Source organism: Mastigoproctus giganteus, chromosome 3 (genome assembly GCF_048544385.1).
Source record: "Mastigoproctus giganteus isolate SK-2022 chromosome 3, ASM4854438v1, whole genome shotgun sequence".
Lineage (NCBI taxonomy): Eukaryota > Metazoa > Arthropoda > Arachnida > Uropygi > Thelyphonidae > Mastigoproctus > Mastigoproctus giganteus.
Genome location: NC_143577.1, coordinates 182,415,442 through 182,442,182, shown reverse-complemented (window position 1 = coordinate 182,442,182; position 26,741 = coordinate 182,415,442). Strand labels below are relative to the sequence as shown.

Sequence of the window (26,741 nt, the reverse complement as noted above, 5' to 3'; positions counted from 1 at the left end):
CAATGATTGTTGAAGGTAAGTCCTTAGTAAAATCTTCTTATTTGATAGCACTTCAAATCGCGAGATGTAAAAAGCCATATACGATTGGAGAAGAATTAATTAAACCTTGCTTGTTACACGCCTGTGAAGAGGTTTTGGGGAAACAGGCTGTCGAGAAACTGAAAGGAATTCCTATGTGTGCTAACACTGTGAAGCACAGAATTGAAGACATGGCTGAAGTTATTGAAAATCAAGTGATTGCACTTGTGAAAAATTCTAAGTTTTATTCAGTTCAACTTGACGAATCAACAGACAACTAACAAGGCAGTTCTTTGTTTTGTGAGGTTTGATTGCCAAGGAGAATTAAAGGAAGAACTCTGTTTGCTAATCTTGTCGGGTAGAACAACCGGCTCTGAAATTTTCAATGCACTTAATGGTTATTTCCTGAAACACAGTATTGAATGAAAGAAATGTGTTGGGATACGCACAGATGGTGCCGCAAACATGACTGGACATCATTCAGGAGTTGTTGCAAAAGTGAAAGACATTGGACACACAGATATCTTGTTTACTCATTGTATTATACATCGTGAGCAACTTGTGGCGAAAAGATTATCTCCAGAACTGCACGAAGTACTCTCTGATGTAATTAAAATTGTAAACGAAATTCGCCATAAAGCACTCAATTCTCGAATATTTGAGGCACTTTGGGCTGTCAGCATAATCATGTTCTTCACGCTGAGGTGAGATGGCTGTCGAGGGGCAAAGTGCTAACCCTATTGTTCGACCTGCACCAAGAAGTCAAGTTATTCTTCCAGCAGCAAAATAATTCGAGGCTCCGTGATCTCTTGTCTGACAATGATTGGCTAGCCAAGCTTGCATACTTGGCAGATATTTTTCTCTGTTAAATGAGCTGAACATGTCCTTGCAAGAACAGCTTACGGATGTGTTCATACTGTGAGGCAAAATGGATGCATTTCAAAGGAAGATATTGCTGTGGCAAATGCGGTTGGCTGAAGAAGATCTGGAAATGTTCCCAAATTTTGATAATTATATGAAACAGGAGGATGTCAACCCAACAGGTAATAACTCTTGTTCGATTGCACTTACAGTTGCTCACTGACTCTTTTGGTCGTTATTACCCAAAGGAAGAGGACCCAAGACAAAGAAATACGTGGATAATAGATCCATTTTCGGCGAAAATTGAGGATAGTAATTTGAACATGAAAGAAAAGGAAAGCCTAATCTATCTATAATCCGACAGTCTCAAAGGTAAATTCCACTCGTCCTTAACAAGATCTCATTTTTGGCTTTCCGTAAAAAGTGAGTACCGAGTGCTGAGTGAAAAGGCCATTAAAATTTTAATTCCATTCACAACTACATATATGTGTGTAAAAAGACATTTTCATCAGTTACGGCAATTAAAAACAAGTATCGCTGTCGGCTAGAAATACAAACAGCTCTCTGTGTTGCAGTAATGTTATTGGAGGCGAGAATCCAACAGCTTATTTCAAACAAGCAGCAACAAATTTCACGCTGATTATTTTGCTATAATTAATCCTTTATACACCTCTATGTCAAGGTGCACTGATATTTGATAATTGTTAATATTAATTGTTTCCGTTAATTCTTTTTTAATAAAATGAAATTTAAAATGTTTTTTTGCATTTTTCATAATGAATATATCTGCTTTTATTTATTATACTTTTTTATCATTATAAGGCCATTATATTACTAATTATATTAACATTAATGATATCCATTTTTTTTGCAAATAACTTGGAGTACAAAAACAAGTGTAAGTACCATTTCATATTTAGAATGTTACTTTTATGGAAAAAATCATGGTAGTGGTCTGCGGGATTCAAAATTTTGAGTTTAGTGGTCCGTGAGGTCCAAAAGGTTGGCGACTGCTGCCCTAGACCATGACACCTTCTCCAAACTGTACAGTTATTATGAAACACCCAGGTAATAATTGTTTTCCAGGAATCCTCCAATGCCAACATGTCCTTCTTAGGACTATTTTCCATCAATCCATAGTCCTGTTTCAGTGTGCCTTGCACCATACCAATCAGTGATGTGCATTTCATTTTACTATAAAAGCTTTTGGTCCACAGATTTTCCATGAAAATTTGTGGAATGCAGCTCTCTTTGTATCATGGAAACATTTTTGCTGTGGCTCATTCAGATTTCCCTAGTCTGATGGTGAGATATTGTAACCATCAGTCCCAAGGTGTGCTGGCCACTTGGGTTATTTTTTGGGGCAAGCATTCAGCTCTGTTTTGATCAGCACATTGCCACAACTTGGGAATGTTTAATTCCTGAGCAGTAGCATGCAGAGGCATTTTCTCCACATGATATTCAACTGTCATTTCCCTCTGAATCTCTATTAGCTCTTTCTGTGTGCACTCATTGTTTTGTGCACACATTTGAAATAAGTTCCAGATAACTGCTGATCACCTTTGTAAACCAATATGTTTGCATATTTTGTAGTCACATAGCATCCTGCACTCAGAGGAGTGTCTTATGACTTATGGTGGGATTGTGTATTTCTCAATTACAGTTTTTCTTTATTAATTTACTTTCCTTAGACTTATTTGGTAAAATGACACCTTATATGATTATTGAGGGCATTATAATATTGCTGCTGTGTGACTGCTGTTGATGGTACCCTTGAGAGTGTGGGCTGTTGTTCTCTGGATAATTCATTCTTCTTTTGATAAGCCACTGGTAGGAAATTACAAAATCCTCTACCTTTCAATGTGCATTGAGCAATGTCAAGTTTAGAAAATAGCGGCTCATTTCAGAGGTTACTTGGCAGTTAGATGTCATCTCAGCTAATGTCCAATGTCATTCAAAACCAGTACTGGTTTTTAGGGACATTGGACATTAGCTGAGATGACAAAAAAGGTCCAGATATTGTTCAAGAAGACACTTTTTTCCATTCCATATTACAGATGTGTCCATTCTTTTGTTTTATCAGAGTGAGTTGCTCAAAGAAATTATTTGAAACATTGTATAGAAGTGGAAGATAGTAATTCTAACATTCATCCAAAGCCTATTAGGCAACTATTTTATGATTGTGAGAGCCTGTTGGAGGGAAAAGAAATTGTTGTTATTGCGGTCACTCTTTCTAAGCTCCAAGAGGGATTCTTCGTAGAATAACAATAGTTTTATTGGATGAGCAATCGTTACAAAGTTGCACACTATGATATGGGATATGGTTGTGTAGCTACTCCCAAGCTGAAACTCTTACTTCACAACTGCAGCTAATGATAGTCATGGTGCATAGAGCAGCTGATCCTGCAGCAGTGACTGAAGCTAAATGGAATTATGGATCATGGTGCATGATTTCCTTGTCAGTGGATTCACATAGATGTACTATATATATCCAAAGCACAGTTTCCCATTTAATGCATTGTACCTCAGTGAGTGTTCTTGGCCAGTTTCATATAGTATGGCCTAGGCCATTGGCTGTTGTATATATAAACATAAATTCTAATACACCGTATGCCTCTACTAATACTTTCTTTCATCGTATGCCTCTACTACTAATACATGCCATTACATTCTACCCTATTGGTATGAAAAATCCTGTGCCATACAGCTTGATCCAGTACAATGATTTCAGAATAGTATTATAGAAATCTAACTTGGCAATATATGAGAGAGAGAGAGAGAGAGAGAGAGGGCCAGTCACTTCTACAATCTGCTGGCTCTGCAGGTAAAAATATTTCTTTTCCTTTTCCCCCATTGATGTAAATATGTTTTTCAAATTGTATTTTGTCCTCCCCTGCTAAAATCATAAGTAGGCACTTATAACCTTGGCTATTCCAGAGTCAAAACCTTAATCAAATTGAACACTTCTCTTTCAAAAGGACATGGACACATCCATTTCATATCACAAATATGTCCATTCATCAGATAACAGAGCAAGTGGGTTGCCCAAAGTCAGTTATTTTAAACATCATATAGAAATAGAAGATAGAGTAATTCTAGCATTCACCCAAACCTGGTAGAAAAATGGGTTATGGGTGAATGCTAGAAAAAATTAACAAATAAAATTAAATTGTTATAATGCTGTTCAAAGCAAAATCTACTGGTGTAGATATGGCGCCTCCATAGCCAGGTGGGAAGGAGCAGCAGTGCGTTGCACATGCTTCTTGATTAGACCGGGGTTCAAGGTCACCACCAAATACGGAGGATGCGGAAAGGTCAGGGAATGACCACCGCATATCCTGGAGCAATATGGCCTTAGTTGCTAATGCTCCTAAAAACCAAATAACAAACAAACAAACTGGTGTAGATTTTGCTTTAAGTAGCATCTCTGATGACCTGATCCAACTGTGCAGTTTGTTGGAGATGCTGTTCTTAAAGAAAATGCTATAATCTTAAGAGAGCAAATCCCAATAATGCTCTCAGTGATCAGCAAAAGAAGTGGACACCACCTATGAGAGGCTAACAGCCTTGAAATGGCTGTCTGGGTGGTTGTGGTGGTATCTACTGAGAATAAGCAATTAATTAATAGTCTTGTCCACTGGTGAAGCGTTACTTATTCAGGTCATATCAGGCAAATCTTTTTGTGAAGGTATTCACAATATGAGATATGATAAAAATGATGCTGTTTTGCAATTTTCGGTAATTCACTATGTACAAACATGATGCTAATGCACTAACCTGTTACGTTTAGTGAATTTCCCATAAGTTGAGGCATTATCCCATAATCTTTTCATTTAATTATTATTATTATGTTGGTGGTTTTTTTTGTTAACTTGTGTTTCATTTTGAAGCCTGACTGAACTGTGACAGGTAGTAGAGTTTCTTTGCGCAGTTTTTAAAACAGCTCCTAATAAATATACATGTGCATATGATGGAGTAGGCTAGAATTATTTTTACAACTAATTATTACTTTACATCATTGTAGACAAATGTTAGAATTCAGAACTTTTGAGATTTGAATAAATTTTTTTAAAGAAGGATAAAGTTTTTTTTTTTTATTAGTCTGATACTTCATTTTTTTGTTTTTTCTTAGAATCACTGTGTACTTTCCAAATATTAATTCTGATAACTGGATTAACACCAAATATGGCAAGAGAACCAGTAATATTGAATGTCTATGACATGGTAAGTTGAAAATGAATAAATTCTATAATTTATTCTTATGAAATATATTCTTTATTTGTACGCATTTTAATTGGTTTACCATATTTTTTATTTTTATTTTATTATATCTTCATAGCTTATCTTTTATTTCTATAAGGTTAACAGTGTTTAAGGTTATCTAAAAACATTAGAAAATTCATTTATAATAAAATTGAAGCAAGACCAGTTGACTTTCTTCTAGTTGAAAATAATAATAATAAACTATCATGCTAGGGCCATCCGAGAACAGTCTCGGGTGGCCCTAGCATGACAAGGTCTTTATCCCCCAGAAACCATGTTTTTTGAGACCAATGAACTCAGCCACAGAGTGAAAAAAAGCCCATAAAAGTTCCTCGCATCATCGATGGGATTCAAACTCAGGCCTTTTTCCATCGTGGGAAGGATGGTGATTATAACGACTGTCCTATGCACACAGGCAATTTAAAATAATAATAAAAAACCTATGTATATATTTTCATGAACTCACTAGGAATTAGACTGGAGAGGAATCACGAATATTCTTTCAGAAGTAGCCAAGAAGGCATATATGTGCATGCATTCATCTGTTCTAGCACAGGTCACTATGCAAATAACAGTCACAACAGTAGGCTTTTGGGGGGCTTCACTAGTGTATAACCATTTAATAGGCAACAATGATCAGGAAGCTGCTAGAGGAAGAGGTTACTATTCTGTTTTGTGCACAAAACAGAATAGTAACCTCACTTACAAAATACCTTACGCTTACAAAAAAAATATTAAGCCATGCACAAAATCATACCATTTAAGACATTCTGTATTATACATGTATAATGAATTCCTTAAATGAAACATCACTTAATGGACAGCACTTAGTATTCCAATATGATTCTGCTCTTGCTCATATATGAAAAAAAATACATGGAAATACTTGCCGGCATTACTCTTGAGTTCATATAGTTCTTGGATTTTCCCCTCTGGAAGCTTGCATTTGAATCCATTAGATTGCAAACTGTGGGCGAAGAGTTAGAATTCATGGCCTACATAAATAAAGGTATATGCCTAGATGTACAAGGGTTTGTACATTTGCTTTTATGTAACTATTTGATGTTTACCATTATCACTGTCAGATGTACAATTTATACTATGTATTGGTACTAGCTACCAGTCTTTAATTTGGTATTAGTATTGGCAAAATGATGTAAGGAAGCAAAATTGTAGTATCTGCTGAAAAAAAAAAAAAAAACCCTCCCTTGGTTTCATTTATTTATATCTTTCAAGTATGAGTAAATGAAATTTCAACACTACCAGTGGTTGTTTTTATTGTTAATTTTTAGGGGCATCAGCAACTTAGACCTTATTGTTCACACTACTAATGAAAGTTGTAACAAAATCACATACCATTCAACATGTATTGGTTTGAGAGTCTATGCAATATGCTTTTGCTAGATGCATGACAGTTGGATCACACTGAATTGGATCATTAAATATATTGAAGTTTTATGGGTCCCCCCCTTTTTTTTTACGTTGCACTGCATTCCTAGTTTTGAAAGGATTTTGATGCTTTCTGGAACTATCTTGGCTTCACTGTCAGCCAGCCAGCTGAGCACATTAGAAGAATGCACAAATTTGTAAATTAAGTTGAAAACACTAACAGAATATTTCATGAGCCTCTTGATGTATATTTCCATTTCCTATACCAGTCAGTTAAGAAACACTCAATTGATACAGAATTCAATATGTATGTCAATAATTAAAAACTAAATGTGAACCAAACAAATTTTCATTTATATATTTTGGAAAGTTACCTTTGAATAGTATTTATGAGAATGAAGTTATTTTCTTCTTAACTTTAATGCATATAACTCCAGCTGTCTTCCTTTGCTGTTCCAGTTAAAAGTAAATAATAATAATAATAACAACAACAACAAATAATAATGGATGTGTTCAGAAAAAAAAAAAAAATACTACATTAACCCATTAAACAGAGATGTGCAACAGCAGCAACACAGTGCCTACTTACCCACCAATGAGGACCCCAAAAAGAGTTGAAAACTACAGTCTGGGTAATACAATTTAAATAAATAGTAATGTAGTTCTCCGTTGGACCAGTACTTTTTATTTAGAGTAGTGTGGTATGAAAGCAACTTATAGCGAAGTGTCTCCACAGTATGAGATTGATGCACTTTTAGCAAAAATATGGTTTGCTAGCTAGCAAGTTTAGTTTGCTCATTTTTGCCTATGAACTAGGCAGTGTCCTACATGTACAATAATGTTTGTATTTATAAAAAACATATGCTTGTAGGTCCACTGTGCTTGAACTTTCCCTCCCTCATTGCTATATATGAATGAGGTTATACATGTTCAATAATGTTTGTATTTATAAAATAAATATACTGTGGCTCCATTAGTGCATTAACTTTTTCTCCTTACACCTTGTGAGATTATTTACACAGAAACAGCAGTAAAGAGTCACACTTTCTACTCTGTAGCTCCTTTCATTATAAAATGCTAACTAAATAAATGTCATTTTATATTTATAGAAAATTAGTACCTATATACCCGAGAATGGTTTCAACAATAAAAAATAAATAAATAATAAAAATTCATATCAGGCTACTTCCTGTAAGTTAATTTTGTCATATGCTTTTTTTTTGTTTTAAAAATTGTAAACTTTCTCTTTAGGTGAGTGTTATATATAGCCCTGTAAAAATACACATGCTTCTCCTTTGAATAAATTGATTAATTTCTTTTGTAATTGATATATGTACTTGTACTATATACAAAGTGGAATTTCCTCTGAATCAACTATCTTTTTTGATTAACTGGCATCCCACTCCTTATCATAAATGACCACAGTTCTACTGTATTCATTTTGAAAAATCTGCACAAAAGCTGAATAGTGTTCAGAATAGTAGTAGTAGTGGCATGTGATGCAAGAAAGCAAATGTATGAGCTTATGCAGCATCAACCAAAAAAAAAAAAAAAAAAAAAAATCACACCATTCTATGCCACATGGGTAAAATGTAACTTAACTTTAATGAAGAGAAAAATATAAACAGAATAAAAATGAATGAAACATACTTTTTATGTTCAATTTAATTTTGTCTTTTTGTTCAAAATCGAAAATTGTTTATTCCTTCCTGTCTCAATGTGTTCAAAAACATATGAAGCCTGGAGAAAAGTTTCTATAGTCATGATTTTCTAACCTTTCACATAAAGTATGCACTTATTTTCTTCTCTACTTTTTTATGTAGCCGTCTTCGTTATTGCATGCTATTTGTGCATAATGTATTAAGCAGTAGAGTCTGTTTTAGTCTAAATATTTTATATTGTTTAATATCTATTTATCTCACTTTTCTATCCTGGATTATTAGTTATCAAGCAATGGTTATTACTTAGTCTCACTAAAGATGAAATTTTATATATAATATATTGCTTTTTATTTTTTTCATTTATAGTATTGGATTAATGAATATACCTCGGCTTTTGGGCTTGGTGTCTTTCACTCGGGTGTAGAAATCTATGGCATAGGTGAGTAACCTTTTAATATATTAGAGAGCATATATACTAGCCATTTTATTACGTATATTTGTCTTAATATCCATGTTGTTTTTCTTCTCGATTACAATTGTGAATCAACTGGATTCTCCTTTTGCTTTTTGTTTTACGAAGCGATTGCAAAATCCTTAGAGGTATTAAATCCAGATAATTCATCTACGAGAATTATTGAAGGAAAGTACTGATGGAAAAGTCAAATTCTTCACAAACATTTTAATAGAACAAAGAATATGCTGATTTACTGGTAGTTAAAATATTAAAAATCATATTATTTTTATAATAATCTTTTTTAGCATGTTATTTTAAAACACTACACACACATACATGCATTCATACTCTTTTCTCATAATATAAAATGGTCTTCTTCTATTAGCATAGCTGCCAACTCTCCTTTTTCTTTGTACAAAAAAAATAGTAAAACCATGTTAAATAGGAAAATTTTAAAAAATTCTGCAAATTCCTTCAAATTCAATGAATTGGAAATTGAATGCCAGTTGTGCTAGTTTCTGTTGCAGAATAGGAATGTGGGATAACAGCATTGTTCTCTGTAACAGGCAACTGTTTATCATATGTGTGGTGTGAAGCTAATTAGCAATGTCTTTCAATAAGATGTGACATAAAATTTCAGAAGACAAACTCAGGATTTTCCTTGTATTGTAAAATATGGGAAAGGTAATCTGTTTGCTTTGTGTACAGTACATAAATGCGATTTTTCAGTTTCATGTGGTGGGAAAAGCAGTGTAATCAGATGTTTGCAAACAAATAAGCATAAGGAAAATCTATAGTGCATAGAAAAAAAATGTAGAAGTAACATTTCATAGTGACAATGATGTAATATGTGCTGAATACTTATTTGCATCATTTATCATAGAACATAATCTTCCTTTGAGCTCTGCTAATCATGTAGGTGCATTGTTCAAGAATATGTTTGTTGATAAGGTATAAGGTATGTTAGTGTCTAACGGCTCCTGGGATTTCTCCCATCTCCGCGGGTGTACATTGTATCGGGGCCAGAGATTTGAAGTGTGTGGGGGTCATGTGCTGTATATTGTGTTGTGCCCTTTGTTCCTCTGGTCTATTAGCCGCCGAGCCCCTAGTGGGACCCGACGTTACCACACCATGCCACGGGGAGGCTGACCGGGTGTACCACTGTAGCTAGAGTACTCTGGCGGGTCCTGCCACCTACTTTCCTGGGATTTCAGTGGCTAGGACCAGATTTGAGAATGAGATGATCGCTGTTTCTTGAGCAACGGTTGTAATTTTAACAGAGCGTAGGGTTGTTCGCTGATAACTTGTTCTAGGGCCAAGATAGTGAAATAGCAATAAAAACAGTTGTGGAAGGAAAAAAACAGCAGGCATTGTTAGTGAAATTGCACATAGAAAGAAAGTAGTACTGGCGGTGCTGAAAAAGGTGCCATTTTTGATTTTGACAGATGACAGTAACCATGATGATTCCATTCTCTATCCTACTGTGATGACTTTTCTCAACAAAAAAAAAAAGCTAAATCAAAAGCAGCTTGCTCTAGGTGCCTGCACTGGAAGATACAACGCTGGGCAGGCACCTTTAAAAAACTTTCTTGCACTTAGTGTTGGTAAAGCCTCTGTTATGATAGGCTTAAAATGGAGTAGCAAGGGTATAAACTCTACAGTGGTATTGTACCTTTTACAGGTCCTCCAGAGAAGTACTTTTTGCTTCCATGTTACTGATTTGAAATTAATGATTGTTGTTATTCGTGCCTACTTAATAGTATCTTTAGTCTTTTATGTACTTTTTTTCTTGTCCATTTATATTTTTGTTTACTTCATGTAAATTGAGGGGTCTGCGAAACTATGTGATATCATGTATGTCATTCCACTGTTGGGCCAAGTATAATTGTAGCGAAACATTGCTGTTCATCACAGTGACATGTTTTCCCCTATTCAAATGAAAGGTTCTCAAAGATCACCACTTATATGAGTGTTATCAAGGAAAATAAGATAAATTCTACAAGTGACTACTTGTTCATTCTTATCTAAACAACTTTGCACACACATTCATCCAGTCATGCACACATGTAAGGACAACATATATACACATGCATAGGGGAAGCAGACCACACTCAGCTATGCACCATAAGGTTCCAGAGGTCAAGCTGAGAGTTAACAAATTGGGAAATCAAGTACAGGGAGGATCGGCCTGATGGAATTTGAACTGAGTATCAGTTAGTAATGTTTCTAAGGTGCATGGGGGGAGGATTGGTACAGCATTTTATCTCAGGTTCTGTCTGCGTGTCTGAAATATTGTCTGTGCATATTTGGTAAGGGCTACATAATAGGTTTGTTCTATTATATAAAGAGGTGTTCGTGATCTCTAGGTGCTGAAAAAGATGCCATTTTTGATTTTGACAGATGACAGTAACCATGATGATTCCATTCTCTATCGCCGACCGGGCTAGCCGAGTGGGTAAAGTACCTGCCCGGCAACCCAAAGGTCGCGGGTTCGATTCCCGCCTCGGGCTTGGATCAAAGTACTGCAAAAACCTTGGGAGGTGCAATATGGCCACAGAAGCCGATGCGCCAACAACTACCAAATCAAAAAAAAAAAAAAAAAATCCATTCTCTATCCTACTGTGATGACCTTTCTCAACAAAAAAAAAAAAGCCAAATCAAAAGCAGCTTGCTGTAGTGCCTGCACTGGAAGGTACAACGCTGGGCAGGCACCTTCTTCTAAATAGCCTGAAAGCATGTGTGGGATTTCTTTAAAAAGCTTTCTTGCAATGGGCTGATCCTTAAAATTAGTAGACCCTTGAAATTAGGGGGGTGAGGGATTGTCACATTTTACAATTCATTGAAAGTGGCATAATTAGATGAGTTACATGCTGTGTGATATCAGCCAGAATACACGCTGATCCACCCTGATTTTTTTCTTCCCCTAATGAATTTTGTAGGCATGAATTTGCAAGTGCATTTGTTATGCACATGCAGGTGGTAATATGCAAAGAAATTGCTATCCATAAGAAAAATAAAAAAAATAAAAGGATATGAATAATTTCATGTTTATCATATTTGTTACATATATAGGCAGAATTAACAGCAGTTATTTTGTTTTCTCATTGATATACATTCATTGCAAATTTTTTTCTTAAATATTGGCTAAATTTGTTGTATTAGAGTAATACCAAAGTTTTCTATAATGAATTCCTCCACAAACTTAAATGTTTTACCGAGAATACTGTAATTGTTTCATGTGTCTGTTTTTTGGTACCAATTTTTTTTCTGAAATTTTAAATATTAGTGTTAGCAGTGGCAAATGATGCAAGAAAGCAAGTATATACAGCATCAACAACAAAAAAAAAAAAAGCCAACAAATCCCATATCACTCTATCCATGCCTTCTAACAGTTTTTCTAATTCTTTCTTGAATTTGTTCAAACTATCCACCTCTACAACGCCAGATGGAAGTTTGTTCCAACGATCAATCACCTGCTGGCTCAAGGCAAATTTCTGCACATCAACCCTGCACCCTTCTTTCCTCAGTTTGAATTTATGCCCCCTCGTGTGAACATTAAGCATCAGCATTGAGCTTACTCAATCCATTCAAAGCCTTAAACATCCCATTTAGATCCCCTCACAATTGCCTATTCTCCAGGTGCTGCAGTTTGCAGAACTGAAGCCTTTCGTGATAATAGTACCCTTTTGTTCCTTTCGCTAATCTCAGTGCTCTTCTCTGCACCTGTTGCAACAGATTCACTTCCTTTCTAACATGAGGCCTCCAGACCTCTATGCAATACTCAAGATGTGGCAGACCATTGCCTCATACAATAGGATAATCACCTCCTTATTTCTACTGACAAAATTCCTGTATATCATTGACCAAACCCTATGAGCTGTTCTGGCACACTGTCTGCACTCTTCAGAGAACCATCTACAACAACCCACTATTCAGAGAACAACCCAAACGTTCTGACTGCACAGTGGAGAACAGTGCAGTCATAATTTCATACTGGCTGCACAATTACTCCCAGGCGTTTTTCATTTTCCATTAACCTGAGTGTAGTACCACACAGTCGGTATGTTACTCTGCTACCCTTATGCAATGCTGAGATCCTTAAGAATGTCTGGATGTGACAAATATATGTATGGAGTTATACGCTCTTATTTTAGTGACCGGATGGTGAAGGTTTGTGCGAAGCATTTGATGTTTCACAAATATATTAATCGAGGATGTCCGCACGGGTCGGTGTTGGGTCCGATATTTTGGAATGCTGTTTTGGACCAGTGGTTGAACAGATCTTATGCTTCAAGTAGTCTGCAGGTGGTGTATGCAGATGACTTGGTTGTGGGAGTTTCTGGAGGATCCAGAATGATACTGGAGCAAAAAATACAGGACATCTTGGATGACTTTGTCTGTGTGGGCCTCCTTGAATAAACTGAAAATTTCACCAAAGAAAACAAACTTTATGGTGTTTAAAAATCAGTTTGATTACAACCGTCCGCCCAGAGTACTGTTGAATGGAAAACAAATTCCTCTAGTGTCAAGTACAAAATATTTAGGAGTGATTTTGGATGATAGGATGGGTTTTCATTTGCATGTGTCACACCTAAATGAAAAAATCAAGAAATTTACTTCTTCCGTGATACGGATTTCTAAGAAAGAATGGGGACTTAATAAAAGAACTATGACATTGTACTACAAAACCATCTTTCTACCAATTGTAGCTTATGCAGCTGGAGTGTGGATGGGTGCAGTGATCAAAGTCCGAATTAGAAACAAGCTTATGTCATTGCAGCGATCAATGTTATTGGCTTTTTTACATGCTCTGAGAACTGTGTCAACAGCGGCATTGCAGGTGATTGCGGAAACTGTTCCTTTGGATTTATACATAATGTATCGGGGAATGCTGTATGTGCTGAGAAAGGGAATTCCAACTGAGTATTTGGACATTTCCATCGACCTTACTAATAATATTAAAGAAGAAAAACTTAGAATTTGGAATTCTTTAGTGGAAGTATGGAGGAATCGGTGGAGCTCTTCTGAGGTTGGAGAGGTGATGAGAAAGTTAATTCCATTAGCAGACTTTGCAATGTCAAAAACAGTGGTGTCATGGTTTCATCCTTCGATGTTTACCAATTATATATTGACAGGACACGGGTCCTTTCGTGAAAAACTACATTCTCGAGGACTGGAACCTGATCCGTGGTGCTCCTGCGGCGAAGCGGAATCTTGGTCACATATGTTGTTTCTTTTCCCTTTTTACGGATCTGAGCGTAATCGACTTTCTGAAGAACTTACCAATGTTACTGAGGATAATGTGCAGATTCTTCTGAACGATGCATCCAGTTTTCAGGCCTTGCAGAGGTTTGCAGCTGCTGTATTTGCCAAAAGGACTATCTTGAGAAATTTGTCAGAAGTGGAATTGGCTGCATATATGAATAATGCATAAATGCATCTGGGTTGGGAGCTTCAGATCAGGAAGTTATACGTCTGATCTGTGGTTCCTCAACATGTACCACTACGGTGGTTTTGTTTTTGTTTTTTTTTATCTCTCCTTGGTTCTTGGGTTTGGGTGGCCTAAGACCAGGATAGCTGGCACCCATCAGTATTGCACTTCCTCTGTTGGGTGCGGGGTTGTGCTTAGTCACTACAGCTTGTATTAGTAGAAGCAGGTCCGGCTCCACGTGCCGGGGATGGGCACCAGTTAGCAGCTGTAGATGTCAGCTACTTCCTGATGGCAAAGTGACCTGACATTAACAACACACTAAACACATAAACATTTCTATAATACATTTTTAATCTTTCCTATACAAAATTTTAATTATTATTTTTCGACATTTTGTTTAAAATTAGTAACCATCTCAAAATTTTTCTTGTTTTGGGTTTTCAATTTCTTAGCTAAATTTCAGGCCCATTTTACAGTTTTTCTGTTACTTGAACGATTTAGGTGGAGATGGGCATATGCCTGGGAACCACCCCGACACAGTATACACACACACACACACACACCCTTATGCAATGCAGAGATGGGGGGAAACCCCCAGTGCCATCAGACAACTAACACACTTTACCCTTATACAATACTTTGCATATGTCAATATTAAACTTCAGTTGGCATTTTTCAGCCTAGCTGCCTAATTTTTCTAGCTCCTGTTGCTGTAGCATACGGTCATTACTGTCATTAACCACCTAGCCAACCTTTGTATCTTGTGCAGACTTCGATATTAAGCCCGATATGCCTTCATCAATATCATTTATACACATAGAAAACAACAACGGGCCCAGACCAAACCCTCGGGTACTCCACTAATAACGTCAGTCCATGAAGAGCAGTTTCCATTTATACAATTTTTCCAATACAAAGAATATTCTCCCAGTCAACCATTCTTTTATCTGTAATAGTAACTTTCCCTTAATGGCACACTGCTCCAATTTGTACAGCAGTCTTTTATGTGCAACAGTATCAAAAGCTTTCCTGAAATCTAAGTATATGTATCAAAATTATTTGTTGCATCTAGTTCCTTTGTGACAGCATCTTAGTATCCAATGAAATGGTCAGACCAGATTTCCCCTTAACAAGCCATGCTATGTCTGAAGTATTACTTCAGACAAAGCATGGCAGAGAGAGCTCAATGATCTCATTGAGCTCTCCATTAGAGTTTATCTGGCATCCCCTTCCCTAAAGAATTCCTGATATGTGAATGTAAATGCAAAATACCTATCATAAGAATAGTCGTCTTTGCATTCTTTGCCAGAGACTTCTTACAGCTTGCCTAACCTCCTTTGTTGTTGTTTTTTTTTTTTTTTTTTTTGTTGTCGGCGCATTGGCCTCTGTGGCCATAATGCACCTCCCAAAGTTTTTGCATTTACTCTGATCCAAGCCCGGGGTGGGATTCAAACCTGTGACCTTTGGATTGCCAGGCAGGCACATTACCCACGCTAGCCCGGTTGGCCAACCACCTTTGTGACTTGATTGCAGACTACTTTATATCTACCGTGGGTTTCTGTATCACCTGATAATTTATATGCACCACACACACTTTTCTACTTTGCCACAAGTCTTATCAGTTCATCTGACAACCATTTAAGTATAAGCTTTGAACAGTATTTCTTCATTAGTATGAAAAGCCTAGTAACTTCTGTGATAACTTTCCTGAATGCTTTCCACTTAGAATTTGCTGTTGGTAACATCATCGGCTAGTCCCATAGAATTTAAAAATTGAGACTACTGCAGTCACTCTTATGAAAGAAAATGCTTTTCCCTTTTACCCTTGAGAGTGATTATGTCTTGAAGGAAATTCCACATCACTAACTGTGACCACTGCCACCTAATAGTTCTTTTATCTATAGATTCTTAATGCATGAAGAATCACTGCTAATAGTAATGGAGGCTTGACAGGAGATAAGAAAGTCATATAACGTAACTCGGAGATAATATTTGATACTGAAATACATATGTATGGTGTTAACTGCATTGGGATATACGTTTAGGGTTATATTTTGTATTGGAATTTTATTTGAAATTGAATAGAAGTCATGACTCAGACCAGAGCAGCAAAGCAAAAGGCTCAAACTAATGGAAGTGCTGTGCCTCAGGGGAGAACTGAGGGAAGGGGGACGGTTGTCCTCTGAATCACAACCTTTTGAAATGCACTGCTTGTTGGTTTTTGTGGAGCAATCAGGAACGGGACATGATATTGCCAAGAGGAATGTTTTTGTGTGTGCACAATGTAAGGAATGTGAGGAAATCAGGTGCCAACTCAGCGTTGTTATGGACCTATATGAAGGACAGGGTGGATACCCTCAAAGGATTTAAATTGAGGGGCCCATCAAGCTCTCAGCTGCCCACGCCAATGTCAGAGCTTGCACTTGAACATCACCCAACACAGCAGCAACCCCCAAGGCAGAATGCGCTGGTCCCAAAGGAACTACTTGTTGTCGGTGACTCAATTGTCAGGGAAACAGGGAACATATTGCAAAAAGGATAGGTGGAACAGGACCAAGATATATCTACCAGGAACAAAGGTTGATGATGTTGTAAGCAGATATCATCTTTTAAGGGCACAAAGGGTGATATTGTTGTACACGTTGGCACAAATGATATCAAGAGTAGGAGACCAGTGCAGTTACTTAACAAGTACAGGTCAATGTTAAAAAAAAAAGCCGTAAGGGTTGAATTTGAAAGTGTCTGCAATTCTGCCCAGACACGATAGGAGGGAGTATATGATGAGAGCCTTGTCGATCAATTCAGCCCTAGAGAGATTGTGCAAGGCTCAAAGGGTACAATTATTCTCAGCCCGGTCTGTGCATGTTAACAGGAGAGACTGCTTCTACAGAGATGGGACACACTTAAATAGAAAGGGTGCAAGAATATTTGCTGATGCTATCGAGGCAGAGTTAGGTTGGTCGGAAAACTACTAGCTTGAGGGAATACATGGATTAATAGATTAACAGTAGCCGCTGGCAGAGATAAAATTGATTCTTCCACTACTTCTATTGAAATGCAATTGAGCAGCAGCCAGAAAAGCAAAGCAATGGGGATAACCAGGACTGCTGGGAGTCGTAGCGGAACAAGTAAATACATGGGCTGTGTTAGGGTAACTAAGAGTAGAAACAGTTGCATGTACACCAATGCTAGGAGTATAGTTAATAAATTTGATTAGCTTGAAGTGCTAGTCAAGACATCAAAGGCAGATATTGTTGGGATATCAGAGACGTGGTGTCACACAGACATAAGCAGTGCAGAATTAGAATTTGGGGAGTACAATGCGTATAGAAAGGATATACAGGACAGGAAGGGAGGAGGGGTTATGCTGTTAGGTAAGAAACACATTAAATCTAAGGAAGTGCATCCAATTGATGTTGGTGAACAATGCAATGTTGAGTCTGTTTGGTGTGACATAAGCACAGTGAAAGGAAAAATGAGAGTAGGTGTGTGTTATGAGTGTAATGAGCAATTGTGCAGAGAAATAGTGGGCCAGTAAATCACAATGTCTTATGGGGGATTTTAATTTCCCAGAGATTGACTGGAATTTGTGGATTGGTCACTCGCACCCTAGCAAGACTTTTGTGGATTTATTGGATGAGTGTTTTCTATGGCAACACATTCGAGAGGCAACCAGAGGGAGTAATACTCTTGATCTGATTATCAGCAGTGATTCTTCATGCATTAAGAATCTGCAGATAAAGGAACCACTAGGTGGCAGTGATCACAGTGTGCTGAAGTGGGATTTACTCAGTGGTAACCACCATCAGGAGTAAAGGGAAGGGTTTTTGCTTTCGTAAAGGTGATTACGGTGGTCTGAGAGAGTATTAAAATTCTATACAGTGGGACCATCTGATGATGTTACCAACAGAAAATTCAAAATGGGAAGCATTCAAAGAATTAATCTTGGAAGCTACTAGACTTTTCATACCAACTAAGAAATATTGTTCAAGATTTAGGCTTAAATGGATGTCAGATAAACTAATTAGACATGTGGCAGAGAAAAAAGATGCATGTGATACATATAAATTAAGAGGTGACATGAAGCCTATGATATATATAAACTGGTCTGTAATCAAGTCACAAAGGAGCTTAGGCAGGAAAAGGCAGATTACGAGAAATCTTTGGCAAAGGTAGCAAAGAGTTCTTTACTTATGTAAACTCTAGAAGGAAGGGGATGAATCAGATTGATCCACTTGATATCGATGGTTCAACTGTTGATGATCCTGCTCAGGTAGGTAACAAACTAAATGAGTATTCTACATCTACATTGACACATGAGAAGTTATTCAGGGAATGCCAGAGGTGTATTAAACACTGGCAGTAAGCTAGATACTCTTGTAATAACTGAGAGTAAAGTGGAGGAGAAATTGTTGAAGATAAACATAAGAAATGCACCTGGGGTGAATGGAATCTATCCAATTATATTAAAGGAGGCAGCAAAGGAAGTAAGCAAACCCTTAACCATGATTATGAGAGCTTCCTTGGTCTCAGGGGAGGTACCCATGGACTGGAGATGTGCAAATGTGACCCCAGTGCACAAAGGAGAATCAAGGAAAGACAGATAGTTACTGACCTGTTAGTTTAACTTCTGTTCCAGGGAATTTAATGGAGGCACTGGTTAAAGAAGCATTGCAGGATCATCTAGACAAGACTTCAGTTATAGTTCAGACACAGCATGGGTTTGTTAAGGGGAAGTCTTGTCTGACCAATTTGATTGGATACTATGATGTAGTCACAAAGCAACTGGATACTAAGAATAATTTTGCTATCATATAATTGGATCTTAAAAAGATTTTGATACTGTGGCACAAATTGGAGCAGTGTGGCATTAGAGGCAAATCAATGGACACTGTTCTTCATCTACTAATGTTATTAGTGGAGTCCTCAGGGTTCAGTGTTGGGTCCATTGTTGTTTTCTGTATTCATGAATGATATTGATGATGGTATATCAGGATTAATTTCCAAGTTTGCAGGCGATACAAAGGTCATACAAAGGCGATACAACATTGACAAAAGTAAAGTACTACATATCGGAAGCAGTAACCCCAGAGTAACTTATGAACTGTGTGGTACTACACTGACAGTGGTAGAGAGTGAAAAGGACCTGGGCATTGTGTAGGCAAATATGAAGTTTTCTGAGCAATTCAGATGGTCTGCAAGAATAGCTCATGGTGTCTTGTCAATGATATACAGGAATTTTTCTAACAGGGATAAGAAGGTAATTATACCCTTGTATAAGGCAATGGTCAATAAGGAATTTTTGTAACAGGGATAAGGAGGTAATTATCCCCTTGTTTAAGGCAATGGTCAGGCCACATATTGAGTACTGTATACAGGTCTGCAGGTCTCATTTTAAGAAGGATGTAGAGTTGTTGGAACAAGTACAGAGAAGGGCAACGAGATTAGTGAATGGAACAAAGGGTTGCTCTTACGAAGAAGAAGCTTAAGTTTTGCAAATTATAGTGTCTGAAGACTAGGCACCTGCGTGGTGATGTGATTGAGGTGTATTAAAGGAGGCATTGAATGGTTTGAGCATGTTCAATGCTGATGGGATTCTTCCTCTTGCTCAGAATAATTGCCTGAGAGAGCATAAATTCAAATTGAGAAAAGATAGCTGTAGGATAGATGTGTGGAAGTTTGCATTTAGCCAGCGGGTATTTGGTTGCTGGAACAAACTTCCATCTGTCGTTGTAGAAGTTGATAGCTTAAACAGATTCAATGCAGAACGAGACAAACATTTGGAGCGAGTGGATGGGTGAAATGAGAAGGGTCTGTGTGTTTTGGTGTCTGGGTCTGTAATGCTAATGTAGCATCAGCAGAAAAGAAAAAAATTTCACTCATCTATTCCCTCTAAACCTTTGTCCAGTTCCTCCTTGAACTTTCACAATTACAGACAGAAGTTTTCTCCAGCAATCAACTACCCACTGGCTAAAGGCAAATTTCTGCATATCTATTCTACAACTGTCTTTCCTTAATTTGAATTTATGTCCCCTCAGTTTCGTAATCTGGGAAACCGGAAGAATCCCATCAGAATTCAGTGTGCTCAACCTATTCAAGGCCTTATACACCTCGATCAGAAATACCTTGCAGGTACCTACTCTCCAGCCACTGCAATTTGAAGAACTTAAGCCTTTCTTGGTAAGAGGGCCCCTTTGTTCCCCTCACCAATCTTGTTGCCCTTCTCTGTACACGCTCAAGCAATTCTACATCCTTCCTAAAATGAGGCTTCCAGACCTGTACGCAGTACTCAAGGCGTGGCCTGACCATTGCCTTATACAAAGGGATAATCACCTGCTTTCCCCTACTAGCAAAATTTCTGTATATCATTGATCCCATGACCTACTCTGACAACCTGTGTGCACTGCTCAGAAAACTTCATACCTGACTGCACCATTACCCCCAGGTCTCTTTCAATCTCCACTACCCTGAGTATAACACCATTTCTCTGGGGTTACAGCTACCCATATGCAATACTTTGCAGTTGTCAATGTTTAAACTTCAGTTGCCACTTTTCAGCCCATCTACCCAACTTTTTCAGATCCTGTTGCAGCAGCGTACTGTCATTAGTGTCATTAACAACCCTCCCGACCTTCGTATCATCTGCAAACATTAAGCCTGATATAACTTCATCAATATCATTGATAAATATACAAAACAACAGTGGGCCCAACACAGAACCCTGGAGGCTCCACTAATAACATTAGTCCAAGAAGAGCAGCATCCATTGATTACCACTCTCTGTCTGCTCCCACTCAGCCAACCTTTTATCCATTGTAGCAACTTACCCTTAATAACATACTGCTCCAATTTGTACTGTAGTCTTCCATGCACGACAGTGTCAAAAGCTTTCCTGAAATTCAAGGATGTGATATCCAAATTATTTTTTGCATCCATTTCCTTTGTAATCACATCATAGTATTCAATTAGATTTGTCAGACAAGACTTTCCCTTAACAAACCCATGCTGGGTCTGAATTATTATTGCAGTCTTGTCTAGATGATTCTACAATGCATCTTTAACCAGTGACTCCATTATTTTCCTCCTAACTGGTCTGTAATTACTTGTATCACTCTTAGATCCCCTTTTGTCGATTAGGGATACATTTGCACATCTCCAGTCCATGGGAACTTCCCCTGAGTCCAAGCATGCTCTCGTAATTATGGCTAAGCATTTGCTTACTTACTTTGCCACCTCCTTTAGTATAACTGGATAGATCTCATCCACCTCGTGTGCCTTTCTTATGTTTAACTTCAATAATTTCTCCTCCACTTTGCTCTCACTTATTACAAAATCATTAAGCACCCTGTTAGAGTTTAATAAAAACTTCTGGCATTTTCCTCCCTTAATAAATCCTCATGTGTGAATGTAGATGCAAACTACACATTCAGATTATCAGCTATCTGAGTGGATCATCGACAGTTGAACCATCAATGTCAAGTGGACCAATCTGATTCATCCCCTTCCTTCTAGAGTTTATATAAATAAAGAAGTCCTTGCTGTTTTTCTTAGCAGTCTTTCTCGTAATCTGCCTTCACTTGTGTAATCTCCTTTGTGACTTTATTTCAGACTAGCTGATATCTGCCATACGCTTCTGTGTCGCCTGATAATTTATATGCTTCCCATGCATTTTTCTTCCCTGCCACTAGTCTCATTAGTTCATCTGACATCCATTTAGGCCTAAACCTTGACCAATACTTCTTAATTGGAATGAAAAGCATAGTAGCTTCCACGATTAGTTCCCTCAATGCTTCCCACTTCGAATTTCCTGTTGGTAGCATCATCAGTTGGTCCCACTGTATAGAATTTAAAAACTGTCTAAGACCACTGTAGTCACCTTTACAAAAAGAAAATCTCTTCCCTTTTCTCCTGATGGTTGTGACATCTTTAAGTAAATCTTGCATGAGAACACTGTGATCATTGCCACCTAGTGGTTCCTTTATCTGCAAATTCTTAATGCACAAATAACCACTTCTGATAATCAAATCAAGAATATTACACCCTCTTGTTGCCTCTTGAACATGCTGCTGCAAAAAACAATCATCCAATAAGTCTTCTTAGTGACCACCCAGATTTTGGATCTATACTAGAAATATTTTTTAACTCTGAAATATGTTTTGACAAGGTTTGACAATATGTGCTGACAAGGCTAGTGGGAGCCAGACTTGTTCAAAGTTGCTAAGTTGACTGACTTTTTTTATTTATTGATTTGAAATTATTGGTTTTGTATAACTTTTGATTTAAATTTAGTAGTATAGTATTTTTTGCGATTTTCTGATTAATTTCCGGCATTTATCTTTTACTCAGCCTTGTAAGTGCATAGAAAACCACAGTCAATTTCTGCCGGCATTGAATCGACAGTAACATTTGAATCTGCCGCCAGTGGTTTTGCATCAATATAGCAGATACTGGAAGTTTCTGCTTAACTTGTAGCAGTATCAGCAGAGGATTATAGATTATAACGCTACCTACATGTTTTAATAATTTAACTCGTTGCATAGATCGTAACGTGTGATAGTAATATTCGTACAGTTTTTAGAATCGGTGATTTGGCATAGATAGCTAGCGTGAGAGTTCAGACCAAGTGGGTAACAATAGATAGTTAAATTTATCATCTATTATAACTACTTACAAACATAATCTTTACATAGGTAAAGTAAATCTTTACGTAGATTAAATTATTTTACAAGCATAATTTTCTTAATATATATAATGACTAAGATTTTATAAATGTAACATTATAACTTAACTTGATAGGAGATACGAAATTCATATAACGTAACTCAGTAGGAGATAAAACTCGATACTGAAATATATATATACAGTGTTATAACTGCATTTGGATATAAGTTTAGTGTTATATTTTTAATTGTATTGAAATTGAATCGAAATCATGTCTCAGATCAGAGCAGCAAAGCAAAAGGCTCAATGTGATGGGAGTACCGTGGTTCAAGGGAGAACTGAGGAGTGTGGTTGTCCTCTGAATCACAGCCTTTTGAAATGTACTGCTTGTTTGATGTTTGTGGATCTATCAGGAATGAGACATATTGCCAAGGGTCTGTGTGTGCTTGATGTAAGAAGTACATGATGTAAGAAAAACAGCAAAGAGTTCTTTACCTATGTAAACTCTAGAAGGAAAGGGATGAATCAGATTGGACCACTGGATATTGATGGTTCAACTATTGATGATCCTGCTCAGGTGACTAACAAACTAAATGGGTATTTTGCATCTACATTCTCACATGAGGAGTTATTCAGAGAGGGGAATGCCAGAGGTGAATTCAACTCTGGCAGTGAGCTAGATGATTTTGTAATAACTGAGAGGAAAGTGGAAGAGAAATTGATGAAGATAAACATAAAAAAAAAAAAGGCACTCGGGGTGGATGGGATCTATCCAGTTATATTAAAGGAGGCAGGCAACAAAGGAAGTAAGCAAACTCTTAGCCATAATTATGAGAACTTCTTTGGACTCAGAGGAGGTATCCATGTACTGGAGATGTGCAAATGTGACCCCAATTCACAAAGGAGGATCAAAGGGGGACACAAGTAATTATAGACCTGTTAGTTTAACTTGTTCCAGGAAAATTAATGGAGGCACTGGTTAAAGAAGCACTGCAGGATCATCTAGACAAGACTTCAGTTATAGCTTGGACACAGCATGGTTTTGTTAAGGGAAAGTCTTGCCTGACCAATTTGATTGGATACTATGATGTCATCACAAAGGAACTGGATGCAGGGAATAACTTTGATATCATATATTTGGATCTTAGAAATGCTTTTGATACTGTTGCCAATGGAAGACTGCTGAAAAAATTGGAGCAGTGTGGCATTGGAGTCAAATTGCTGCTATGTATAAAGGGATGGTTGAGTGGGAGAAGACAGAGTGGTAATCAGTGGCCACTGCTCATTGTGTACTACTGTTATTAGTGGAGTTCCTCAGGGTTCAGTGTTGGGTCCATTGTTGTTTTCTGTATTTATAAATGATATTGATGGTGGTATATCAAGCTTAATGTCCAAGTTTGCAGACGATACGAAGGTTGGCGGGGTTGTTAAGGACACTAATGACAGTACGCTGCTGCAACAAGAACTAGAAAAAAGTTGAGCAGATGGGCTGAGAGGTGGCAAATGAAGTTTAACATTGATAAATGTAAAGGGAAGCACATATGGGAAGCAGTAACTCCAGAGTAATGTATCAAATCTGTGGTATTACTTACAGTGGTAGAGAATGAAAAGGATCTGGGAGTACAGTAAACCCCCGCTATTCGCGATCGCCAATTTAATATAAAATGAGACCTAAAAAAATGTGAATTTTAAAGCGCCGTGAATATTTTCCGCCATAAAAAGACATGGGCGTGGCTAAAATTATCTTTCCCGGTCAAAACAGCGCTCAGTGGGTGGGGTCAATGAGTCAACAGTACGATCAATCAAAAAATCAGAAGAAAAAATCCGCCGTAGTGTCCGTGAAAATGCGCTAATTGCTTCAAAAATTTGCTCTGTAACTTGTGATGTTAAATTAGAAAAAATGGAAAAAGCTTTAAATCTGTGGATAGAAGACCAAACTCAAAATAAAATTCCGTTAAGTTCACTCATCATTCGTGAAAAGGCAAAACTCATTTATCAACACTTTAGCGGAACTGGTGATAGTACTGGCAGGATAAGTTTTTTTTTTGCTAGCAAAGGCGCTGGTTTGAAAGATTTGTTTGAAATTTCTAATAAATATTACATTTAATATTAAAATGTTTCTTATTTTCATTTCGATGCCATATGCTTGCATTTCACTATGTACTGTCTATGTACATAGTCGTATTATGAAGGTACATATAATACATACATAGACAAAATTTTAGAAGAATAGTTTTTCTTATATATTTCATACTTTGGAATGGAATCCCTTTATTACTATGGGAGCCATAACTCAGTATTTGCGTTTTCGGTATTCGTGACATTTCTTAGGAACGTAACCCCCGCGAATAGCGGGGGTTTACTGTAATTATGCAGACAGATATGAAGTTTTCTGAGCAGTGCAGACGGTCTGCAAGAGTAGCTCATGGTGTCTTGTCATTGATATACAGGAATTTTTTTTAGCAGGGATAAGGAGGTGATTATCCCCTTGTATAAGGCAATGGTCAGGCCACACCTTGAGTACTGTATACAGGTCTGGAGGCCTCATTTTAAGAAGGATGTAGAGCTGTTGGAACAAATACAGAGAAGGGCAACAAGATTAGTGAATTAAACAAAGGGTTGCTCTTACAAAGAAAGGCTTAAATTTTGCAAATTACAGTGTCTGGAGAATAGGCACCTGCGAGGTGATCTGATTGAGGTGTATTAAAGCTTTGAATGGTTTGAGCATGCTGAATGCTGGTGGGATTCTTCTTCTTGCTCAGAATAATCACCTGAGAGGGCATAAATTCAAATTGAGGAAAGACAGATGTAGGATAGATGTGCGGAAGTTTTCCTTTAGCCAGAGTAGTTGGTTGGTGGAAGTTGATAGCCTAAATAAATTTAAGGCTGAGCTGGACAGGTATTTGGAACGAATGGAGGGGTGAAATGGGAGCGGGTTTTTTTTTTTTGGTTTTTTTGGCTGATGATGCATAAGCTTGCTTTCTTGCCTCATATGCCTCTACTAATGCTAATGCTAAAGTGTGAGGAAATCAAGCGAGAACTCGGCATTGTTATGCGCTTTTATGAGAGCTTGAAGAACAAGGTAGATGCCCTCAAAGGATTTAAATTGAGGGGCCCATCAAGCTCTCAGCTGCCCACATCAACCCCAGAGCTTGCACTTAAACATCAATCAACACAGCGGCAATCCCCAAAGGTAAAATTTGTGGTCCCACATGAACTAGTTGTCGGTGACTCTGTTGTCAGAGAAATGGGGAATATATTGTGCAAAAAGGATAGATGGAACAGGACTAGGGTATATCTGCCAGGGGCAAAAGCTGATGACGTAGAGCAGATGTCATCTTTTAAGGGCACAAAATACTTTTGTTTTTTTTTTTAGTGTTTCAAAAAAAATGAAATGGAAATTAATGAAAAGCATTAAATGAAATGGAATGGAATTTAATGGAAAGCATTAAATATATTCAAATAAAAATGGAAGTTTAAAGTTTTGATGAAGGTGATTTCCAACATGGATCCAGACATTGAAAGAAGCCCATGTTTAAAAGAAAATTGGATGATATGATGAGCAGTTACAGATATATTTTAGAAGAGAAAAAAAGCAAGCTAGGCAACCAACCTTAAATTCATGCTTTAAAAAAAACCCTCCTCAAATTGAAAAATAAGTATCATAAACAAAACCTTTGAGTTTTAATGTTATTTATTAATGATAGTAAACTTGTTTTTATTGATACAAATAAGTTTGAAAATGGGTAAGTGACAGTGCGTAGTTTTTATGGAACTAATCCCTGAATGTTATATGAAAATGTGCATGCTGTGGTATTCACATTTTCATATATAACATGCATTTCTACTATGCACTTTTTTACAGAATGTGCGTAGTAGGATAAGCTGTTTGTTGTTGGAAGTGTGGAGAAGTTATATGTATTTACATCAGTTTTTGATGTGATGGGGGGAATGCTTGTATTTTCATTTTTTGTGTTTCTTGACAGATGATACTTTGCTCTTT

The 26,741-nt window shown here is 37.2% G+C and overlaps 1 protein-coding gene across 1 annotated transcript in view; it reads left to right on the top strand.

The window, feature by feature from the left end:
• The window catches only part of LOC150088451 (deubiquitinase DESI2-like), a 65,660-nt gene that overhangs the window by 22,901 nt on the left and 16,018 nt on the right, over window positions 1–26,741 (top strand). The window contains exons 2-3 of the mRNA XM_090370781.1: window positions 5,012–5,103; window positions 8,559–8,631. Coding sequence (XP_090226907.1) covers window positions 5,065–5,103; window positions 8,559–8,631 — 112 coding nt within the window. The 5' untranslated portion in view covers window positions 5,012–5,064. The remainder of the gene's footprint in view (window positions 1–5,011; window positions 5,104–8,558; window positions 8,632–26,741) is intronic.